Source organism: Amblyomma americanum, chromosome 9, assembly GCF_052857255.1.
Source record: "Amblyomma americanum isolate KBUSLIRL-KWMA chromosome 9, ASM5285725v1, whole genome shotgun sequence".
Lineage (NCBI taxonomy): Eukaryota > Metazoa > Arthropoda > Arachnida > Ixodida > Ixodidae > Amblyomma > Amblyomma americanum.
In genome coordinates, this window is record NC_135505.1 from 92,072,362 (window position 1) to 92,096,791 (window position 24,430).

Below are 24,430 nucleotides of genomic sequence, written 5' to 3' on the forward strand. Positions count from 1 at the left end.
GTAAAATTTTATAACGAGCGCTCACCCATAACTGTGACGAAGTAGTACAAATATACCTGAACACGCGTGTTCGGCTACATCCGTAAGTAAAGCTTGGGTTCGGGGTAGTTGGTTAACATTCACAAGCCTTTTTTGGCGCAGCAAGGTTAGTGCAGGACGACAGTAATAAGGAAACAAAAACACAAAGACCACGCGGTTAAGCGCACATTATCGAGTGAAAGTTTAATCCCAGAGAAAGAAGGAAAGAAAACGAAAAAAAAACACAAGTGGGTACTGATAGCCGACTTAGAGAGAGACGTTTAATCTTGCCTCATGGCAATGCGATATCTTCAAACTGTAATAATTTTCGAAGCCGGGTTTTTTTTTGGTGTTGGACATGGGTAGCGCCGCATCCGTTCCTTTTCATGCGATAGGCTGTGACTTTAACGAACGCTGACTCTTCATAGTGACTCTACTTTCTTTTTCATTTTATATCCCCTCACCCCTTTCGCCCCGTGTCGGGTGGCAAACCGATTATTCTTCAGGTTAACCTCTCTACCTTTCCTCTTCTTCTTCCTCCGCCTCCTCCTAAGCGCCTTCGATATCTATCTGCAGCAATTTCTCTCTTGCAATACAAGCTGGATTTCTTTGTCTGCGCTATCGATGGAGCTCTTAAGCAGTCGCCTTCCAAACCAGACTTTATTATGAACGCCTCGATTATATCCCTTCCTAAAGTACTGAGAGATTTTGCCAAAATGGTCGTTTCTTGGATTTTCGCCTCGAATGTTTGTGGGTGAGGATTCGTCTGGGGGTTGCTTCTTGCCAAACCGGGACTGTGGGCTGCCAAGTGGCCATACTATTGCAGGGAGTCGCACGCGTTCCGGAGGTTCCTTAGCCGATTGTTGAAGTAGCGACCGGTCTGTCCGGCGTAAACCTTTCCGCAAGAAAGAAGTATTATGTAGACCACCCCCACTGAGCAGTCGAGGAATTTTGTCTCGTGTCGTACTCCACACCCTTCGTTTGGCCTCGTTGTGTTGACCTACCGGCTTAGTCCCTTGAGCTTGTTTGGGGCAGAGAGCACAACATTCACGTTTAACCGGTTGCCAATTTTTTTGAACTGTTGTGTTATACAGTCGATATACGGTAGCATGATGAGCGGTCTCTTGATTTTTTTCTTTTTAGGCTGTCTGCCTTCTTTTGCGGCAAAATTCTCTTCAAACAGCTTTCTGCTGGAGACACTAGAAGGCCCCTTGGGCGCCCACCTTTTCCCAGCCTTTCTATCTGTAGGTACAAGCTATCTTCAACTAAGTGTGGTACCGATTTGTTCAGTGCTTGCCCACACCTCGTGCCCGCACCAAGTTGATGATAGCTTGAAACTAAAGAAAAAAACGGCCGTGGCTTAGCTTGGTTAAGCCTGGTGATTGCGAAGCCGAACGGGTTGTTAGTAAAGCGTCTGTTGAATTCACGCGTTGCCGTCTCAAACTCCTTTACTCTTCTCGCATGTTCTTCACGTCGTTCTACTGCAATGTGTCCTTCGGGTTGAGTCGGGCCAGCCTTGGTGAGACATTTCTCCTGTCTTTTCTTCGAACGCTCTTGTATCTGCTGTGGTGTTTCTTCTGCACGCTGTTTTCTTCGCTTTTCGTTTTCCTTCTCTCGAAACGCACGTTCCTTCTCGAGCCGCTGCTGCCGCTGTTCCGGGGTTTCATGGACACGCCTCTGCCGTTTAGTCGCGTTCCAGCGTTCCGAACTAGTAGAAGGAGACTCACTGTCGGGCAAACTCATAATTTCTTTCTTTGCTTCTGCTGTTCCCACAGAGGAGGTTGCACGTTGTCGCCGAGCTGCATACTGGGCACGCCGCTTAGAAAGTCGTTCTTCTCGTTCTTCTTCTGTCTCCGTAGCTCGCTGATGCTTCCTCTTTGCATTCTGCTGAGCTGCCTTGTTCGTAGGCACCATCGTAACATCTGGCTGTATGACTGCCTTGGCGGGAGGAGCGGAGCTGTTTTATACAGCTGGTGTGACATCACTCTGACCGTAGCGCCCTGGTGAGAGGAGCGGGAGTTAGGCCGCCGTTGGTGGCTACCGCCTCGCCTCGCGACGGCGTGAGATGGGGCCCCGTTTTTACACAGCTGGTGTGACGTCACTCTAGGTCACGTGGTGTGACGTCACGCAGCGAGGTGACGCTAAAGGTCAGTGGTGCCTACCACCGCCACGCCACGGAACGGGCTGAAGTGCGACCTAAAGTAGTATTGCTTCGCAAAAATAGAAAGGCTGTGCAGAATTTTTTTCTTATTCTTGTAATTCCTCTTAATTCCTTATCTCGAAGGTTCTTTGCCAGCTTTGAATTTAGCACGGCCAAAAACTGCATAGTTATTGTCAACCAGCGCAATGGCTCAAAGCCAAACAGGGAAGGGACAAAACACAACGCTGAAACGCCTGCTTTCTGCTTAAAGCTATCCTTTGAAAGTACAGCAAAGCCCCATCTTTTTGAGCGGTTAGCAAAACCAGATTGTTGTCCCGCATAAATCGAACAGTCTTAGCAATCGGGAGGATTTTCTTAGAAGGGATCGAACGCAGCACAACATCCACTCCGTCGGAAACACACCTACTGGCCTGGGGTTCTTCAGCTGATCGCGCAACACGCCTTACCATAGCAAGTAGCTTCAAGCCGTTAAGCTGGTTTAAAAGAACCATGTCTGACCTACTCGCCCACAAGTTCATGTTGTAAAAACGGCAGTCAATCTACTGAATGACTGAGGGATACGCTTGTGGCTAACACCACCGTCTAGTTATTCACTACGTTGTGGGCGCGAGCAAGCCCTACAAAGGTTAAACCCTTTTCTCTGCCTTCCCCACTGCCGGTCTGGCGTCACCACCAAGTTACATTCAGTAGAGGTGCTAATAAATATCCGAGTCGCTCTCAACAGCTGGAAGCCACCGAAGCAGCCTAAGCCGTTCCCTTTAAGCGATCATGGAAACGAAACAGAAGCCGTCCCACGCTAAGACGAGCTCCAAAGCAGCCGTCCTGTCCAGGGGCGTTCACATGAAAATGGACTTCTACTGAATCGCAAGCAAGTATACAGAAGGACTCCGCAACGCTGACGTCCACCATTAAAATCACCTCAGCCTCCATTATTTTTTATCAGCCCCGACTGCCGTCTATTCACAACGATTCCCCGGGCGAGGATCAAGAGTAATGGATGGACCAGTTTTAGTGTGTCGCTGTACTCAACAGTTGGGAGGACCAGATGAAATTGAACCACTCTTCATTCACTTTGGAAGGCTCAGCCAGGATGTCGCATGGAAACCACGAAGATTCCTTGGTGACGTGGGAGCCGTTCGACGGGAGTTCCTCAACACTTTCGCAAGCATTGTCCAGAAAGAAAGAGTGCAGCTGCTTCCGCAATCCCCGACACAACAGCCAAATGAGACAGTGATTGCTTACATAAATCAATGAATCTTCTTTTTCGGCATATCAATTCTGACAAAAGAGAAGCAGAAGGTGGAGCTTTTGAAGCGAGGTGTTAAAGAGGCACATTTCGCCGGGCTTATCCGATATCTACCCGACGCAACCTACGCTATCGTATCAGGAACATTGTTCAAGAAGAGCTGCGTCGAATGTTACCGCCTTCCAACCAGCCTCAAGCAGTGACCCTCGCGGGGGATGTCCAGCATGCGCTTCGCTCCCAGTAATCGAAGCGTCCAATGGAGGCTGAAGCCATGACCTATGCCGTTGAGGTACGCAGGCGTCGGCCCCGACGAGACCCCACAAATCCTCTTCAGTCTGGATCAGTTGCTCCAGCACGCCACCTCTTTACCCCCGTTGGCCCTGACTACGAATAGCGCCCAAGCCCCAAAAGATGCAGGGCAGGGCATCCGACATGTGCCCTCGGTGCTTCAATTCCGGTGTGGCCGTACACAATCTTTGTCACTGCCCGTACAGACTTATCGGTCTTTGCGGTCTTGCCATCGACGCATCACGACCACGCTTAAGCCAATGCACTCAAGAAATGGAGGACAATCTCTATCGAAAGGGCCATGTGCCGAACCGCCTTTCCCGGTTCTCATCTCTACCAGCATCGCGTTTCGCGTCGCCAAGCCGTATTTAAGCAGCGGCAGTGCAACAAAGGTCCCCTAAGCTCCAGAGGTTAAACCAAAGAAAGCAACCTTTGGAGGTTAGGTTGCTTGCAGAGAAACCACCAAGATCATTCCCCGCCCAAAACACAGAGGCCCGCTGCATTCGCTACAATGACGCCGCAGACGAGGATGAGTTCGACGACATCGCGACCCAAATTCAAAATGATGCCTTCGCCTGTCATGTCCATTATTCTCGGAGCAAAAATTAAGAAAATTTGAAATTATTAAGATATTCTATGGAAATATTGAATTTAATGGTACATTTCTCGGATAAGTACAAAAAAATTGAAGTGTTTGTATCGATGACATCGAATTATGAAGCCTGCTATGTATAACCAATGTGGAACGCTTCTGACCATAAAAAAAACGTAAATCGAAAAAAATCAAAGCCCTGCTGTAGGATGATCAGCAGATATGTTTATTTGATAGTAAAACCTTGCAATGTGCGAAAAAATTCCGTTCATGGATGGTTTCCCGCTCAAAAATGCTTTTGTTCAGAATGGTTGGGTATGAAAAGTGAGGACAATCTGCGGCATCTGCGATCATACCACTGAGAATACCGAGACCAAACTCCAAGGACAACCGGCAATATCAGAACAAGAACCATTGAGCTTTAAGTGTTATTCAACTGAAATGTTGCTCGCCAGTTGACACTGTACCTCTGTGATAAGTTGAACAATAGCCATGCAGCACCAGAAAGTGACGGTTATTTGGGGCAGCCCACAAACCCGAGGCCACCTACCTTCACTGTCAGAACACTTTAGAGCACAAGAAATGGCCAGCGGCCATATCTACCCTGCGACCTTCATATATTGTGAAGCAATGTTCCCGAGGCGCGATCCAAGATATGGACTGTAGACTTTTTAACTAAGCACCGAGCGATCGTTAAGCTTCCATCCTAAGCCATCACGTTATCGGAGAGGTAGTCCTGCCTTCTAAGTCTGTACGGGAGCACCACCTCACCTTGAATGCGCTCTATGAAAAAATCAGCGTCCCGCCTCTGTCGAGGGGGTGCCAACATTAACAAGAACATCAAGGACATTATAGGGAGGAACACACAGTTTCTCTTAAATGGAGGTCTGGGCATCGCGAAAGGCGTCGCCCGTTTCCGAAATTTACAACCTGAGGCGCTGATGACAATCTTCAGCGAACAATCCCGACACATCAACCGAGGCACAACGATCGCCTTTTGAGACGAAGATTACGACGGAAGAGTCTCCTTGGCGCTCTCCGGCCGACCCGCAGAATATTCGCTTAACCAACAGGACTCATCCACATTCGACATCAAGTCAGCGGAGCCCTGAAACAGGCAAGATAAAATGCGCACCCTTTTTCAAAGTTCCTGCGAGTGCTTCTATGCTCCATCAAAAGTCCGAAAAATCTGATTGCCAAACATAACGCGCCAGACCGCTCCGACAAAGCACTTACCCTGCGTCGCGGCGAGCACGCCATCCAGGAACAAGTGGAAAAAAGCTTCGCCGCGACGTCATACAGCCGTCGAAGAGCCCCTGGGCGACAGCTGTTGTTCTGGTGCGAAAGAGGGACGGCGCACTCTGATTGTACGTCGATTAGCACCGCTTGAACAACATTAACAACGAAGGCTGTATGCCCCGTTCACAGCATCGATGACACACGGGGCCGCCTCTGCAATGACAGGTACTTTTCGATTGCCCTCAATGGTCGTTACTGGAAAATCGTAGCCGTGAAAGAGACCGAGAGAAGACCGCATTCATCACTCCGGATGGCCTCTTTGAGTTCAAGGTGATGCCGGTTGCACTCCGCTGCGCACCGGCGACATTCAAACGGGCAAAGGACACAATTTCGCGGGTCCAAAATGCAATGTTTGTTCAGTTTATTTATATCATTTTATTGTCTTTGGCTCACACTTCGATGACCGCCTAAAAGGCTCCGAAAAGTCCTGAAAGCAATCAAATCGTCCGGGCTAATCTTGAAAAACAGAAAGGAGCTGCTGTTTCTGGGACACATTGTAAGCAGAGATGGACTGCACCCAGACCGGCAGAAAACAGCTGCTATCACAAAGTTCCTACCGACAAGAACGCTGTGCACAGATTCGTCGTACTTCGCGCTTATTACAGACGATTTGTCAAGAACTTTTCGCGCATCACCGAACCTCTGACCTAGATGAGAAAGACAAGTGTGCCATTTAAATGCGAAGTGCCGCAAGCGAAGCCTTCAAGGAACTTCACGGTCATTTACTGACGCCTCTGGTCTTTGTGCAGTTCGATAAAAATGCTGACACTAAAATTCATACTGACGCAAGCAGCGTGTCTCGGGCTGCCTTCTTTCAGATAAATAGGAGGACTGCATAAAGAAATCGCGTGTGCAAACCGTTCTCTTTCAAAGGCTGAAGCTTCTCATTCGACAAGGCAGAAGGAGTGCCTCGCCATTGTCTGGGCTGCGTCGAAACTCCACCCTACCTGCATGCACGACCAACCAAGATGGTCAGCTATGAACACGCTCTGTGTTGCCTTGCCAATTTGAAGGACCCCTCCAGCCGCCTCGCTTAGAGGAGCAGGCGGCTTCAGGAGTTTGACATTACCGTCGTCTACAAATCTGAACGCAAGCGCACTGATGTGGACTGCCTATCACTCAGCTTCTGCTGAGAAGGCATCGGAAGAGTACGGTGAGTTTGACTTTTTCGGACCGATAATATCCAGGGAGTTCTTGCAACACCAACGCTCGGACTGCGGCCTACAGCGTCCCGTCTAGTATCTGGAAGGAAAGGCTTTCGCGCCCCCAGCAGCGTTCAAGAGGGAGGCTCTTGCTGTCTGCAAAATGGCATTGCCGTCAAGAGGAACTTCGCCTTCAACAAGACTACGTAGCTGTTCGTCCCTCCGATCTCCTTACAAGAGAAGATTCTGCAGGCTTCCGACGACAAACCAAAAGCTGGGCACCTCGGGTTTGCCCGCGCCCTTCGTCGTATTGAAGAAAAATAGCGTAGCCACGACTGTCCGGGATGTCGCAAGGAACTTCAAAACATGACATGAGCGCGAGCGACGACAGACGCCATCGTTCAGGCCTGCTGGACCTATCGCGTGGCAAGCGCTTTCAACAGATTGGAATAGACCTCTTTCCGACATCCTTCCGATAAAGCTCTTCCGACTGGTACTGCGGCGGAAGTGGCGAAATTTTTCGTCCAGATTATCCTTTGGCCCCATGGCGCTCCAGGAGTGGCCATAACGAATACGAGAACAGCTTTTACACCCGATCTTAAAGAAGCCATTTTCAACTAGTGCCACAAAGCCATCGGCGAACTTCTGCGTAACGTCCGCAGTACAGCGGTTTTACAGGGCGTCTGAAGAAAACTATCGTTGACACAGTCGCTATATATGCCGACGCCGAGCATAATAGCTGCGATAACAATCTACCCGACACTGTCTGCGTGCAACGCAGCTGTGCATAAGGCCACCCAAATTACATCGTCTAGGCACATACATGAGAGGAAGTCAATCATAGTGGTCGGCGCCATGTTCCGAAACATCACCAATCATCATCACTATCACAACAATTAAGTAGCCGCTTACTTTCAGTCCTTTGAAGAAACCCCACGAATTATCCAATTACGGAACAAAGACCAGCAGAGGACCGACGCCAGACGCTTCAACATACGAAGACGCGACGCCGAACACAGACCAGACAACCGAGTCTAGGTTTGGACGCCCATCCGTAGCCGTGGATTGAGGGAAAAACATTCTACTGCTATTTTGACTCACCCAAGATTCATCGTCGACTAGGCGGACTGGACTATAAAATCATCGCTGAGAGAATGACAGCATCCCAGCAAGGCACACATGAGCATAACATGTTCATTTCTTGGGTCTACAGCCGTATTATGCGTGCTAAAGGACAGCGCACTTCTACTTTCGATGTTATTTTTTACACTCTGTGTTAAGTTTTTATTCTTCTTTCTGGTCACCTTACCGCATTTTAATGCATTGGCGCGATGCTTTTATGACAAGGAAGCGATGCCGCGAATTTCTGTACTCCTTGTTTGTTCATGCTCAAGGCCTCCGACACGTGGCTTTGATATTGTTTGTGACGGGAGATGCTACAAGGCTTGTCTCGATTGATCACTACGTCACACAACTGCCTCCACATGTTCCCAGATTATTGTAGTTGCTTTTCGTTTCTTATTGGCAAGGTTCCTTGCAAGCTTTAACTGGTGCACGGCCAACAACTGCAGGCATTCTATTGAACGACCACGGAGCACACTTGTGGCTGTCGCCGCAGTCCAGTAATGCAGTCCATTTATGGACATGTGTGAGCCAAATAGCTTCTTTTATTTTCTGGCTGCTGGACTGCCGTCACCACTGCGTGATAACATGTGTACCGTTATTTTTCAGTGCTTTTGCCCATGTGAAAAAAGATTTTTAACTTTAGGTTTATGAGGGTTTAACGTCCCAAAGCGACTCAGGCTATAAGGGACGACGTAGTGAAAGGCTCCGAAAATTTCGACCACCTGGGGTTCTTTAACGTGTGCTGACATCGCACAGAACACGGGCCTCTAGAATTTCGCCTTTATCGATATTCGACCACCGTCACCGGGATCGAACCCGCGTCTTCCGGGTCAGCAGCCGAGCGCCATAACCACTCAGCCACCGCGGCGGCCATGTGAAAAAAGAGCCAGCCACAATGCCGAGATATATTTACATACACCACCGCCTTTCCGCTCAGCAGACTATGTGTCGGCTGCTGGCTGGCATGAGGCCAACTCACTCTTATTCGCTGCATGATATGCAACATGCCTTCCTTTCATTGACTTCAGCTGGCATGATGCCTCTCTTCCCAGCTGTTGTTCTTGCTCATGCTCTTACTCCCAAATGGACTTCCCGACATATCGTTCCTTTTTCCTTGCGGCCTATATAGCGAAAAAGCCCTAAATAAGAGCGAGCGTTCAACAGCACAGCTACGCATACTGTTGGTTTATTACATGCATAACGACCAGTTAGGCCATGAAAGTTACGTCGGCCTTAACTGAGCATGGGGTCTGAGCTTTTAGTAATATAATATCAGCCCACTTAGCAAAACTGGTAGGATACTGCAAACCAAGTTATTTGAAAGATTACAGAGATTATAGAGGAATATTAGTGGGGCACCAGATGGAAGATTAGCTGCATGCTGTGGATACCGTGACAAATCTGAATTTTTAGCGTTAATTTTCATTTGGCTTTTTTGAGCCACGAAGCAATTGAACAAAGATATGACTGGAGAGTAGCTATGCAGCAATTGTTTTAATTTCCTATAACACAACCCAACATCTGCGCACATATGAACGCCACACAAAACAAAAGACTAGATCAATAATGTCTCAAGAAACAGGAAAGCATCTAATACCGAATTTATATGTACTCTAGAAAGTACGGGGGTAAGTTCCCAGTTAAAATCTTGCAGGCGTCAATTGTAATCTCTGTTCGAAGAAACGTTGTAAACAATAATGGTGAGGACCCTTTTCCATTAGGCCCAGTTGGTGCTTTAATAGTTTGTGGCACACTTTACAAAATTCTTTACAAAATACCAGGAAATGCAGTATTGTAGATAAAAATGTTAAGGATTTAATTTTGTTTGTGAGTAAAAGTTAAGAATCGCATTTCACATTAGTACGATTTGTAAAATTATGTTGCGATTGTAAAAAATACGAGCGTAAAGGCAGCAAAGCTAGTAATACTTGAAAACCAAATGCGCTCAAGTAGCATGCATGATTTACTAGTCAAAATAATATGCATAATATCATCATGTCATGTGTATACGAACAAGACAAAACTGCGATCTACTGAAGTAACGAGAAATTCACTAAGCTGTCAGGGTTTCGATGTTATAACTTCCATTATTTCGCTTTTTACACCTGATAATGCTGGTTTCTTTATGGTCACAATTTATTTGTACGTGGAAAAATTATTTTTTCCGCAAACTGCCAAATGGTGCCTGCGAAGGTACAGCACTAGACGCACGCACTCAAAATTCTGATGCGTGTCTCTACAAAGGTGCCGCTTTTCTATATGAACAAAACTGTCATGTTTCGATAATTTTTAGTGTCACTATTACTTTGCTCATTGTATGATGCGAAGTTTTGGTTTTATTAAGATGTCATGGTCTTCGAGGTATTATAAAATATTTGATGTCATATTTGATTAAACTTGGGAGACCGCATTTGACAATCAATCGTCCCTCCAAATTATGATAAAATTTGAAACGAAATGAGTCATTCTCTTTTCAAACCTCGTCATCCCAATAAACAACTGATTTCAATAAAATTAGCCCAGCTTCATGACTGCTGTTGCCTAAAATTAGGTTCATAAACACGCGAAACTGAGCCGGTGTCGTTAGGAATGGCCTCATGATGACAGTGAACGCTCTTGTAATGCTGTATTGTACAAGACATCTCTGTGACCTTAAAATTACGACAGCTGCTACGAGTAAAATTTGATGAATTTACTAAATTTTGCCAGCACATATTTTGAAAAATCATTCCACTCCCAGGTTTTAAAACTAAAGCAACGATATATTACACGCAAAAATAAATGACTTCGGTTGGCCTATGTCCTTTAATGATCATACAGCTCCTTAATCGTACATCTCAGGCAGTTAAAGATCGCTCCTGAAATTTGATTTCGGCTTGTAGTTTTGTGTTGAGAGAACAAGTGGATTTAAACTGTAACATTGCTAAGATATCAGCTTAGGTTTAGGCTTAGGTTTAGTGAGGTGTAACGTCCCGAAGCGACTCAGACTATGAGGAACTCCGTAGTGAAATGCTCCGTAAATTTCGACCACCAGCCGTTCTTTAACGTGCCCTGACAACGCACAGTACGCGCGCCTCTAGAATTTCGCCTCCATCGAAATTCGACTGCCGCGGTCGGGTTGGACTGCAGGTCCGGATCGCGGCCGGGGCTGGAGTCGCGTCTTTCGTGTCAGCAGTCGAAAACCATAACCACTCAGCCACCGCGACGGCGCCAAGGTATCAAGCATAGCTAGCTTTGGTATGACACTGGAACAAAAATTTCTCTATTAAAAGTCGAAAAGAAAACTGGTCTTATACTACGAGCAGAAAAGTACGCAAATTTTGTTTGATGAAAAGTTGTTGAGGAGTTTGCTTTTTTTCATTGTAATTAATTTTGAGTAGTACGTGAGGGGATCTCTCTAATTACGATATGGAGAGCGTCCTACTCCTGCTTTCTAAGTATTAATGCCGGGTGCGGCTTCAAATGTATCGCTACTGAAATTCTGCACAAAATATTGTTTTACTCGCACTGTTTTGGTATATTCTTTAACAGGTAAATGGAGCGGAACTAGAAGAAAACTTGTACCACGACAGCGAGCACAAAGCATCTGTTCATGTAAATCAACTGGAAGACGGCTTGGAAGTAGTATGTTTCGATTATTTATCAGACAAACGGGAAAATTAAAATGTGATGGAGTCATAGTTATCGAACCTATACCGAAAAGTAGCCTTGTTCTATGTTGGCGTTATAAGTGAAAAAAGCTTGCTGAATCCAGAATTTGTTGCGACAAGCAGCGCGAGCAATCCCATGTTTATCCCGTTTTTATCCCATTTCCCGAAATTTGTGCACTTTATGCGACCTAAAATCAAAATGTACGCAATATATAAGAAGACAAATTCGAAATGCGCACTATGTGAGCAAAAGATGTGAGAGCGAGGCTGATGTACCAACTTAAGCTATGAAGTGCGCTTGAGAAATGGTTACGCTTTAACGTGGCACACCAAACTAGGCTGCAGGCTCATTGCTAAAGGTTCGCTCACTGGATGAAGAGACTTGTGCACTCCACACCAGCCACCATTCTCGAACAGTTCCTTGCTGGCATTCCACGCTTCGTGTCAGACTTCTTCACTTAAAAAAAGGATTGGGTGTTTGTTCTTCACTGCAGTAGAAATTACATCGTTCATGTATAGGGGCTAACGTATGGGCGCAGGCTAGTTCGTCGTTCATGATTAAAATTGCAATGTAACACAGCTACGCAACATACAAATTGACACACGATTGCTGGCTGCAACTGACACTTTGTGGAAAGAAACTCGATTTAACACTGATTTTTGAAGAATTACACAAACAGGAAACGTGCAATAGGTGGTGCAATACCTCAACATCCTCAGCTGTGCTTTGGTCAGTAATATTGAAGGCACCCTAACATAACAGTCATGCAACCTGGATATCTCAGCGTCGTCTACATGCTCCCTCAACCCGCAGTTAAGTCTTTTGTTGAACGCCTGTTGAAGGAGCAGAAACAATGTGCAACTGCCAGAAACGTAAATGAACAAGAACCTCGGGAAAGAAGTAAGGTAGCTGTCGCTGTCTACCTAACAGAACGTGTCGCAACGACTCAGCAAGATTAGTGGCTGTTGCGACTACAAAGTACCATACATTCACAGCCACTATAAAATGCATAGGCTATGTGCGGGGAAGAACAGAGGGGACGACAAAGGGCGTTGGCACTGTCTGACTGCTCATCAAAATCCCTTGTTGATTGTGTGCAGGGCGTAGTATACTCCGTTTTCCTGTCCTCTGGTACGTTTCACATCGATCAGACGCGAATATGCTCAATGAGTACCTGAAGTAACATGAATGTAGAACTTGCCATGCAAGCACAAGAAATCTTGTCCTGCGCCGTCGTGAATGTAAATAAGGAGACAAAGATTCTGGCGTCAAAAGGGAGTGCGCACCGGATCTTGCAAGATGGGGTGGGAGATTGTGGATGCTGCTGAGATTTATAGTCCGTTTGATTATTGTGTTAGCACTTCTTTGGTACCTCTGACAAAAGCAATAATATCGATTTTTTTTCTCTTAGAATGCAACAACTATTGGTTGTTTATTTTTTTGTCTCTTTTCTCCGAAATTAGCACATACGTCGATATTCATTCTAATAAAAAGTTTCAATTCAGCTCTCGTGAGTCAACTTCTCTTTCTGTGGCTTTTATTTACATTGCGCTGTAATTCTACGTCATATATAGGTGGTCATTCTAATCATTGAGGGTAAAATAAATGGAAGTTACCACCTCTTCAATTATTGAAGCAGAATATGAAGCATGTTTCTTTCACCGTTAATTGATGGAGAGTTCAGACTTCGGAGGCTTATCTTGTGATACATATTGCCTAAGAGACCCTAATGGTTGGAATCGTAGCTGGCGTTATTAACACTTAGAAGCGAGCATGTCACTTCATACGGAACATCTCCCTCCTCCCTTTCTCTAAATGTTAGAGGCAAGAACTAAATGCTTGTTTGGCGCCGGTGACCTGGCCGTGTGTGCCTGATCTTAGTGGTGGCTGCGTCCTTTATTTGAAACAAAATTAAAGAAGGTCCTCAAGGATAGGAGCCTACTTATCCAGGACTACATGGGCTTCCTTTTGACAGAGAGCTCTGTCCAATAGCCAAGTTTGGTCACTTGGGCGAGCAACCCAGAAAGTTTCCGTCCACGACGACTGGGATAAGTTAGGTTTTAGGGAACCGCCATTTGTTGGGGCAATCTAACAAGTAGCGCATGGTGATCTTGGCAGCCCCACATGTGGAGGAGAGTGCGAGGGTCAAGCTAGTGGGTGTGGTAGCGGCGAAATGTATAGGGTAACATATGGGAGTTAATTTGCCGTTGTCGCCAGCCCGCACTGTATTGTGCATCTAGTGCCGTACATGCGCGTGAGTAGTTCTCATCCGCCGACCACATCACGCACCGAGCTCCGGGACCTCGGGTTCTACTCAGTTTCTCTTTCGCAGTTTTCCATTGAATTCAATGGCTCTCCTTCAATTTTCTTTGCTTTCTTATCGCAGTTTTTTATGAGTACTTGCTTGCTTCGTATGGGGTGTTAAGGGCCGACTCTTCTGTCTCGCTTCGACACTGGGCTCTATGGCTCTTTTCTCTTCCTCCTCGCTCCCGCCTGTCCTACGATGCGGCTTCCGTGTCAAACCACGCCACAGATATATCCATAGACTGGCGCTTCTACAGCTCTAGCAGCTAAAAAAGCCAATACGGTTCTTCCGTATAGGTGAATGGATGGTTGACACAGTTTATTACGAGTATATGCCGGTCTCCACCGAAGCCTGAATGCCGGTACTGAGTGCAATAACTTGATCCTTTTGTAAACTTTGTTGGTAATTACTGCTTCTGTAAAATCGCTGTGAATCCCCCCCCCCCCCTTTTTTTTACATTCAAGTAACACTAAAGTCAGTTTTATTGAAACTTGGTCGAAAAATTTGATATTTGGCTGTTTATCGCTCTGTTGACGTTTGATCGGAAAGTAATGATTCATTTATTACCGAGAAAAATGCAAAATTATATTGCACATTTTTTGTGGCAATTCGATTCAAAATTCAGATTTTACTAACTAAAGTGAGGAATCCTGGCACCGTTCTTTAAACGTTATTATCCGAAAAGCTTTAGATATCAATAGCAAGAAAAGGTCCAGACTTCACAGCAGTTTGGCAGGAAAAACGCTTGTCGCGGCCTTACCCGATTTTAATTTGGCGTACTTTTCTAGTGTAAAAACATACTTTCTTAAGTGAAACCAGTTATTGTTCTCATTAAAACACGGTATTCACTTAGTACACGCATAATACAATTGTTCCTTGGCACACCTTTTGGTGGAACTGAATAGAACACCGGCGTCCAAACAGACCAGTTACGCTAAATAGACAGAAGTTCGGAGAATGAAGGTGCTGGCGATCGGCCCCGGTAAGATGTGAAGCAATTCAAAAGCACAAATGTGCCTAGATTGCACAAAAAAAAAAACCTCGCGAAGCCTCTGAAAGCCAATGCTAGAAAAGTACGTTGGATACCCGATTCTGAAGCAGCTGCAATTGCCGTGCTTTTTATACCAGCAGAACACACAGGAAAGGGGAACACCTCAAAAATGATTCAATTACGACACTGCTTTGATGTATTCCTGCAGCCTGGTGTTGGAAAGAGTCTGAACTATCTCTTGTGCTTTCAGAGAGGACTTCTTAGCCATGATATGAGCATTGCTCCTCTTGCTCGTGCCATGCGCTCCGACGGCGGTGCTATCCTGCACCAGGTGGTTAACCTGCAGGAAAGACGGAAAGCTCTCTTGAAAGAACGTACGTTTCAAATATCCTCCTAACTTTATTCTGCTTATCGTGAAAACCAGTTCTTACCGCGAAAATGCCATTTTTTTAAAATAAACAACGTGCCTGTTTGCTGCGAAAGCCTGCACTCTGCCTTACACCGCGGTGACTGTTTTAGCCTGTTGGGTTCGCCAGCCTAGGCCTGTCGATTTCCAGGAGTGGTGTTAGCAAGACTGGAAGAAATACAACAATTTTCGGTATCTCTACCTGTAAACGTAGGCGCAATATAAAATAAGGAGCGTTAGCATAGCACATACCGTTTGCTATCGCTGCTTACCGTGATTGCCAGCCGCCAATGCGCGAAGGGAGGTCGCACCGTAGGGCTACGCGCAATCGCAACTGTCCAGCGCCTTGCCAATCGGCTCCATTTACGCTTAAGCTTTAGTGCATAGCGAAGCGGTGACGGCAGACAGTACACGCTGCGCTAGAATTAAATGTTTGACCATGTCTTGGAACGTCTCGCGTCAGCGGTTACCGCGGCACCCAACCTCCATTGCGCATGCGCAGATGGCCCCGACAGGCCTAATCCAAGCCAGATGCTTGTGCATCTCTGTCCTCCCACCGCATGCGCACTGCCGGCTGATGGCCGACGTAAGCGCTGAATATAGATAGTATGCGCTTTGCTAAACCTTTATACTTTGCACTACATCCCAGGAACAGTTCGAACGTTGTAGAGCGGGTCGTACATGCTGCTCGCCGCACTACTTCAGTCGACTTCGTCCTGGTTTTATACTTGCTGAACGCGGTGTTGTGCTTTTGTATTTGGCGGAACGTGTGGTTGGCAGCCTTCCGGAGTTCTGTGGGGTTGTAGCAAGAAGCCGTTGTCGATCTGTCGAACTTTCCCGGATCCGGTGTCAAACCTGCTTTGCGTCCAGTTTTTCAAGACGCTTGAGGACGTCGCATCATCATGCCGCAGAAAACAGTAGAGCACCAATGCCGTCGAACACATGGTCGCGCATGATTATTCTACGAGACGTAAAGGGTGAGCGATAAGGATGGCAATGATTTAAGTCGTCAAACTTTCTGTCAGTGTGGTACTGGTCACCACCTTCGCGGTCCCGCAGTGAATACCCCGCTCCTAAAGCGTCGCCGCTGCAATACTTGACACTGAGCACTCGCCACGTACAGAGGCTTTGCTCTTTGCTGTAAACACAGCTAGTTACAGGGCACTTTTTAACAATAATAAAACAAAGCTTCATATAACACTTCATGTTCATAGTAGAGGCACTGCTAGCTGTCAAAAAGTACGGAATCGTGCCCAAAATGAAAGAAACTGCTTTTTCGTATTTTCGTAACCACGCATTTTTGTTAGGCATTACAGCATTGTATCATTACACATTATAGCGCAAAATGAGAAAAGAAGTGTCTTAACAGAATGAACCTTTTATTTACATATAGTATACAAAGCAGAAAGACAATTGAGTGCCAGCATAGGAGTTGTTATTGGCTCAACGTCTTGCCTGCACTGGCTGGGCATTCCGCACGTACTGGTGCTCATTTTGTTTGCACATGTTGCGACTTTATGAAGCTTCTGCTGACTCTCATGGAGCCTGTACGTCGTCTTGCGAAGCTGCAATTTTAGTGTGTGCAGCACGAGAACATTCCACATCTGAACGCCAGCCAATTCATTTTTCTGTTAAAGGTCTGACGTACTGACACAAGACAGCTATTTTTTTTATATTAAAGCGTCTGTAGCGCCGTCGATAGCCGGGTAGTGCGGGCTGGAGATATCCGGAGGGCCCGCTGTAGTGCAGGCATCCGTTGCGACACGGCGTCGTTTTGGTCATGGCCAAAAGCGTGATTTGTTCTTTCTAAAGCATCGTGAAAGCCCTTTGAGTACCCTTGGAACAGCGTCAGGCTGCGGCTTGAGCAGCTCAGGCCACAGCGACATAAAGCCCTCGTTCACAACTAACTCATTCGTACCAAACGACGTCAGGTGTATCGAAATGTTTCTGACGAATGCGAAAGCGCGGTGAATCAGAGGAGCAGCAACAAATTTCTTTTCGGAGGATGGCGCTTCTCCAATTCTCTAGCAGTTTGGCGTCAGAGGGGAAAAGAAAAAGCTGATGCAATTTCGTCGTTGCCCATGTAGCCGGAGTGGCCGCGCGTCGTGCAACTAGGTGAAGGCATGTTTCACAGCAAGCGCTCGTTTCACAGCAAAACAGCCAATCACATACTCCTACACTGCCACTGATAAATCGCCGGAACAAGAAAACGATGAAACGACACATCGCGAAACGCCGCTTTCTACGCGTAGGCGGTCACCCATCCGTTCCGCCGCTCGCCAAAACATGATCCTCGTTTGACTACAGCACCGGCGCGCAGCCGCTTCGGGCCACATAACAAAGCTCTCCCATTGGGTTACAGAGAAGTTTCATGACAGCAAACCTCTTGTAGGTCTCTTGTGATGCTAATGTTCATATGGTCTAGTAGCAGGAATTAGACGTGCTTATTACATAAGGGGCACTTCGTGGCACAAGCCACCGTTTTTCGCGCAGCTGTCTCTCGAGTTCGTGCTACTTTTTGAGAGAACGGAAACTCAATGTGTTGTTCTAAATCAGAGAAACAAGCTCTTTATTAGTAACACACATTCAGCTGGCGTTTAAATTCGTTGACTTGCTGCTCTGTGTAGGGAAGGTTTTCAGTGCGAGAAAGATGGAACGAAAGAGGTGTAGAAAATGACATGACAAGAATCGATGCATAGGGAATGCGTGCTGAGAGTGCTGAACCAAGGGATTGAAATTTGTCTCGAAGAATAATGTTGTTCAAAGAAAAAAATAAAAGGTTCTTAGCGCGTCTCTGCTGGTTGTGGCCAGCTAAAGGTTGTAATACACAGTCGAATATTAGTGACGCTTGTGTGATTTTATAAGATATTCACAATCTGCACACTGGTCAGTACACGCTGGACATTCTAACAAAATATGCTCCACGGTTTCTAGTGAGCCGCATTTGTCTCAAAAAGGACTGCTCGCTTCACCTAAACTGAACTGAACAGCGCTTAGACGAAGTCGTTGGCAAAGAGGTTCCAGATGGCGAGAAGTCAGGGTGACAGTCGTGATCTGAGTTCTGCGTAGATGAAGTGCAGAAATTTGTGATTACGTGTCGGCAAGCTCCACATCCGTTTTTTCTTTGTGAGTGCTTTTTTGGGTGTTCAGGACGCCTCAGAACTCGTGAAGTAAGTAAACTTGCATTTACGGTGCCCACGACATCGGCGGCTTGCTTCATCCGCGTTTTCGTTACCGCTGATTCTACTGTTAGCTACACTCCACTGAATTATAATAAAGTGGCCTGGTGGTGTAGATAACTAATTTGGATAGAAACTGGCTCTCAAGTTTTTTTCCTTCAATACGGTGGGCAGAGAGTGAGCGTTGTTTTGCTGTCCGTGAAGACATGTCAGAAGCCAGGGCTTCGTCGCGAGAGATAGGAGACAGCGTCTTTAATCCCGTGAACCTCACCTGCCGTGGACGGTGTCTCCTGTTGCATGTGATGGGCAAACGTTTGGCTTCCCAAGCCAACAAAAAAATCACAAGAGGAAGACTCCTCTAAGTCGAGCCATCTTTGAAGCTGTCGATGTACGCAGAGTATTTCTCATCAAAAAAAGTCCGAGTATTTCGCAGTAAGTCCGCCTGTAGCATGTGTCTCTTCGTACTTACAACTGGTTTGGGTTGGCTTATCTGGAGAGGCGAGAGTGTCCAGGGAGCATAAGTTGGAGTCAGTAACTTTTTTCGTTGAGTAATGTTAAGAAGGTTGAGCAGCAGCTGTGGTGATGCCAGAACTGGCTAATGATATCTTCAAAGCAGTAATATATTACACTGTTGTTACGTCATCAGAAGCTTGGTTCGGGCTAGCTGGTTCGCATTTTATATATATATAGCGCAAGGCAGACGAAGACAACAGAGAACACACAATACAGGCGCTAACGACAGTGCTCTGGATTCACTCGTGGTTGGTGCGATGAGGTTGACACCGATGACCACAAAGTTGACCGTGACAGATCAGCATAGGGAAGAGCCCAATGTAGGAGAAATTTGAAGTGTTATTATCGTAGTGTAAAAAAATCATCTTCTTTTGGCTATTGCTAATAGTGTGACCACTTCCATAATTCATATTGCGATGGAGGAAACTCAATCTGTGCATTTCTCTTACCTTTCTCACTTTCTACAAAGACTGATCCAGAATTGCATTAAGTGCTTCCTGGTCGTTGATGTAGTGCTCACTTCACTGTGATACGCACTTGGCGCTAGCATGGAAGAAGCGGCAGCAGGACCGGTTTGCGACAGTCCTCCGAGGAGGTGTTTCAAAAGCTCCCGTCGCCCGATCTAAAGGTATACAGAAGTACGCTAATGCACTGGACAGTGGTTAAATTAATCGCCAGAGGGCTCTGTATATTTGAACTTATTCCGGCTGTTACAACTGCGGGTACTGGACTCCGGAGCACTTTTAAATCTTACTTAGCAAGAGAGCACAGTTGACCGTTCCTGAGCTCCTGATTTTCCTCATATAAACATTCATTCGATTCTTATTATTCAGAAAACGAGTCTAAAAGAATCACAGGAAAGGACGACGCAAGAGAAGACAAATCAAACATATCTATAGAAACTAGTTGTATATCCAGAAAGAAAAAAATAAAAAAAAATCACAGAACAGAGCAGTGCAAGAGAACAGACAGACCGAACATATCTATAGAAACTAACTGTGTACATAGAAAATAAAACAAACGCCTCCGCTTTCACGCCTCCTTTGGAAGCGATGCAGACAATGGCTCATTGTCGACCGTACATCGCCATAGGCAGCATATCAGAGCCAATGGGGAGCCGGTGTGTACGGTGATTTGATTGGCGAAAGCTATTGTAGAAATGGGGACTCCCTAACTTGTCATTTTTAGGACGGCCGTTGCTGCTTTAGTTCGATGCTGCCTTCATGCTGAAGTCAGTACAAATGAAATGGAAAGTGGATAATGGCTTCTTATGCAATACAGCGCCAGTTGAATGAAACCTAGTTTTTGTCGCCTGTTCGCTGTCCCAGACAGTGGAAAAGTGCGGTGCTCATTAGAACAATGGATGATCCTTCGCTGACTTGGAGAACTTGGCTATGAAGTGCGAGGACCTCCCAGCATTCAGAGAAGTTCTGCATGCCGGGAGCCTAAAACCCTACAACGCTAGCGTTTTTATGCTCAGTGCTTATTTTCACCCCCTTGCGTTTTGTTTCAAGCATGAGACGAAGTCACGATTAGAACCATGGTAATGCCGTGAAGCTTGGCAATGTTTTTTTTATGCTCTAAATCGATAGAGCGCGCAATCATCGCTTTGTTTGTGACCAGAAATGCGGTAGGATTTTTTAGGCGAGATTTCAGCCGCGGGCAACTGCACTTATGATATTAAACATTATCGTAAACGGTCTTAAAATGAACGCGGTTTAGAGCGGTTGTGATTCTGTTCTTCATCCAGCGCCGATAGCACTTATTATCACCACCGCTGAGTTGTTTCTCATTGCTAGCTAAGGTAACCCAAGACACTCTGCGAAGCTTGACGCAACTTTGCCAGTCTGCCTTCTGATCTCACTGCCGTCACCACCCTGTGATTTTAGTGCTACGAAGGGCAAAACAACTTAGCGGTCAGTGTCGAGGGCCGAACCGCTTGCACTAGGCCATCACGCCGTCTTGTTCTAACGCTTTTCACCAGGAAAACAAGCAGCTAATCATCAAAGGAAGGCGCCGTGCGGTAAAGTTTGTTTGGGTATTTTGCCTCAAGCTATGCTTTTTTGTATATAGATTTAGATCTTTGAAACAGTAGAAAGTGTTGGGCACTAAATGCAAAGTTTTTAATAGAACATGTTTAAAAAAGGCGTTATCTAAACAAGCGTCTAAAAATATTTGCAGTATTTGATGTAACCTGCTTCACGAAATCAGATTATTGCCATTTCTATCGCCGTTGATGTCGCTGGCAGGAAGTATCAATATTTACTGAAGTGGTACTGGGCCATAAAAATAGGTGTTTCTGTTTTTGCCAGGTTCAGACACACAAATCGACGACTATTATCTATCGACCGCATATGATGCTTCTACAGGTTCCGGTAAGCATGTACAAAGCATGTTTTTTATCGAATACCTACCGCAGAAGATAAAGGAGTCCAGTCGTGTTATGAAAGGCGCGCTAAGGGAGAGAAAATACTTCAACCTTAACCCTACTCAGCTGAAATTCTGCATCCTTATGTGTTTCGAAGATTGGTTCTTCAGTACTACACAATATCAGACTGAACTGCCTGCAAATTTTTCAAATTCGCACTACACAACGAAAAATTAGTATCGTAATGAATTGCTGCTCTATCTATGAATATATATTGCATGCGCTGTTTCACACCAACGATTAAGTTTAATATATTATCCGCTGGCAATAATATGCGCCTGAGAATTTCAGTGATCAAAATTCTTACGCCTACATTTTTGCGTAAGAGCCGAGCGCTGTCTTGATGCTTTGAGAGCATCCATAATCAAACGTCGTGCTGGTGACGAACCCCATGATACAAGCAAAGCTGTTTTTTTATAGCGTTGTTTATTGCCTCTGGGCATAAGGGGAGCTTGGAAGAAAAGAGAAAGGAAAGAAAAGAGTTGGTGGGTGTTAAATAAAGCAGGAAAAGTGGGCCTATCTAATGAACGCGAGAAGAAAGCGATGATGTGGCTCCTGCGTCCAATCAATATATAAGGACGGGTTGTCTGGGTGGAGATCCGCTGCTGCCAGGTCGCGAATTCTCGTTGGCTTCAGTGCCGGGCAATCCCACAACAAGTTGTGAATGTCAGCCTCAGTGTCTTGTGAGTTGCAGACTGGACATCGTACGATATAAGTGGCGAAATTGAGGCTACATCCGAGTTACGGCAGGAGTGAGGACAACTCCGACCCGGATCCCCCGGAGCACAACCTCCTCTGCACGGGTAAGACCGCGGGGGAGGGTTATCGCACACGGATGGACGAGAGAACGTGTGCGGCGCGGGATGTGTTCCTTTCTCGTAAGAAAGAGGGTAGCATCATCCATACTGAGGAATTGAGGCATTCACGTGGGTAGGGTTGGCAAGCGGGTTGCAGAATCTGCAGATCTTTTTGAATTGTGTAGGTCATGTGGGACCCACTCAATTCGAATGGCTTGCGGCATGCGAGCCGCCAGGCGATGTATATTCTGGCACAATTCTGGGGTGCGCCTGACGCTTCGGATAAGACGAGTTTCTTGAAGGGCGTCAGTGCGGATGATAATGTGGGCTGTAGAGAGCAAGGTAACTGCGACTGCAGAGCGAAGCGCGTCTTGTATAGCAACCAGCTCAGCACAGAAGGAAGAAGGGGGTTCCGCGAATCGAAACCTGGCCGTCTTGTTAAGTGTAGGCTTGCAGGGACAGTAAACTGCAGTCGTTGTTACACAGCCCTGGATACTGGCATCAACATATATAATTATTGACCAGCCGGGTAGGTGACTATCGTGTTCCGCGATTCGCTCGCGAAGGGACGATGCCGCATGAGGTGAGGTTGGGTGACGTAGATCGGTAGCTATGTTGTCGCTCATCTGCACAAATTCTCATGGAGGAAGAACATATGGTGGCGGCAACCGTATGGTGTGTGATGAAGCAAAGGTCCGGAGTGCTCGCGATGAATGAAAACGGGTGGCCTTAAGGCTACTACCATTACGGCGCTGCTGCAGAAGCTCGTCAAGGGTATTTAGCTGCGCATTTTCTTGAAGTTCCACGATCGGTGTGATGCGGGGAAGGCAAGTGATAGCTCTCATTGTCTCTCAATCGACTGCTTCCAGACGATCCCACCGAGCTCTGGTTAAGTGCTGGAACTGTGCTTGGTAAATGAGGCGCGGTTGCAAAACCGCTTTCACCAAATGTCGCGCGATATGGGAACGAGCGCCGCCGGTTTTGGGAGCAATGCGTCTGATTAGGCCCAAAGTCTGCAATGCCTGCTTTTTAGCCTGAGAAAGCCAGGAAGTAGCCGTTCCGGACTGATGCATCGACAAACCCAGAATTTTCGAGGTCGGAGATTTTTGAAGTGGGGTTCCAGGTAGTTGGAGACGGATTGGCGTGGCAGCGAGTTCACGGCGTCCCCAGCGGTTGGCCAATGACATGAACGTAGTTTTGCTCACGGAAAGTTGTAGGCCGACAGACATAGCATAATTGGCGGTAATATCTAATACTAACTGTAGGGCCGCCGTTTGAGTTAGCAGGTCATGGTGAGGGCTCCATACCGTGATATCATCGGCGTACAGTAAGAACTGGACTTCATGTAAGCGTCATGCAAGAGGAATGAAGACAATATTGAACAGCGTTGGTAACAGCACCGTGCCTTGGGGTACACCTCGAACAGATTCAAATGATCCTATGGAGTCACCACTGAGGCGTATGGCAAATTGTCTGCCGTCATGGAAGGATTTTATAAAACTTCACAGTCGAAGAGGGAAATGCTGCATGTCAGTAGAATGCAAAATGGCAGCATGACTTATATTATCGTAAGCCTTTTCGATATCCATGGCGAGGACGGTACGTGCACTGTGGCTGCGAGTTGATGACAGAACTTGCGACGCCAAGACAGCCAAACCATCTTCAGTGCCGATGAATGGACGGAAGCCAATTTTGGGCGGGGTGGTACAAACCGTGGTGCTCCAGCCACCACAACAGTCGTGCGGCTCACATTTTCTCTGACAGCTTGCACAGTGTTGATGTTAGAGAAATAGGCCGGAAGTTGCCAAGATCTGTCGGTGGCTTCCCTGCTTCTGGGATTGGAATCCCAGTGGCCAATTTCCAGGTCTCAGGAAAAGAGCCGTTTAGCTATTGTATTCATGGTGCCGAGAAGTTGAGGGAGGACCGCATAACTCATCTTCTTGTACACCATATATGGAATGGCATCCGGACCGGGCGATGTCTTTCGTTTAACCTCATTTATTGCTGCAAGCAACTCAGGCATGATAAAAGGAGACGCAATACCCTCGGCGTCTGGTGCTAATTTCAGATTACGTGAGCTGGAATCCCTGCCAAGTAAGCAGGGGTAGCTCAGGGCGGCAAAACATATTTTGGAAAGAATTTCCGTGCCGCTTCTATGCCGAAATCATCCGAGAGACAAGTTAGCTGCGAACCATGTGGTGCTGGCTGCTTCGGGGCGGCGGTGACCGTGTTCCATTGCACGGAAAGTTCGCCAGAGAGATGAATTCAACGACTTCGCAGAAAACTGCT

The 24,430-nt window shown here is 46.5% G+C and overlaps 2 protein-coding genes across 2 annotated transcripts in view; one reads left to right on the plus strand and one right to left on the minus strand.

Annotated features, from left to right (window-relative positions):
• LOC144103226 (uncharacterized) overlaps positions 1-7,922 on the minus strand; it is a 49,070-nt gene extending 41,148 nt beyond the window's left edge. The window contains exon 1 of the mRNA XM_077636000.1: positions 7,848-7,922. The gene's annotated coding sequence lies outside the window, so the exon portion shown is untranslated. The remainder of the gene's footprint in view (positions 1-7,847) is intronic.
• Positions 7,923-11,439: 3,517 nt separating this feature from the next.
• Positions 11,440-24,430, plus strand: part of LOC144103508 (uncharacterized) — a 28,029-nt gene continuing 15,038 nt past the window's right edge. The window contains exons 1-3 of the mRNA XM_077636208.1: positions 11,440-11,495; positions 15,069-15,192; positions 21,229-21,291. Coding sequence (XP_077492334.1) covers positions 15,090-15,192; positions 21,229-21,291 — 166 coding nt within the window. The 5' untranslated portion in view covers positions 11,440-11,495; positions 15,069-15,089. The remainder of the gene's footprint in view (positions 11,496-15,068; positions 15,193-21,228; positions 21,292-24,430) is intronic.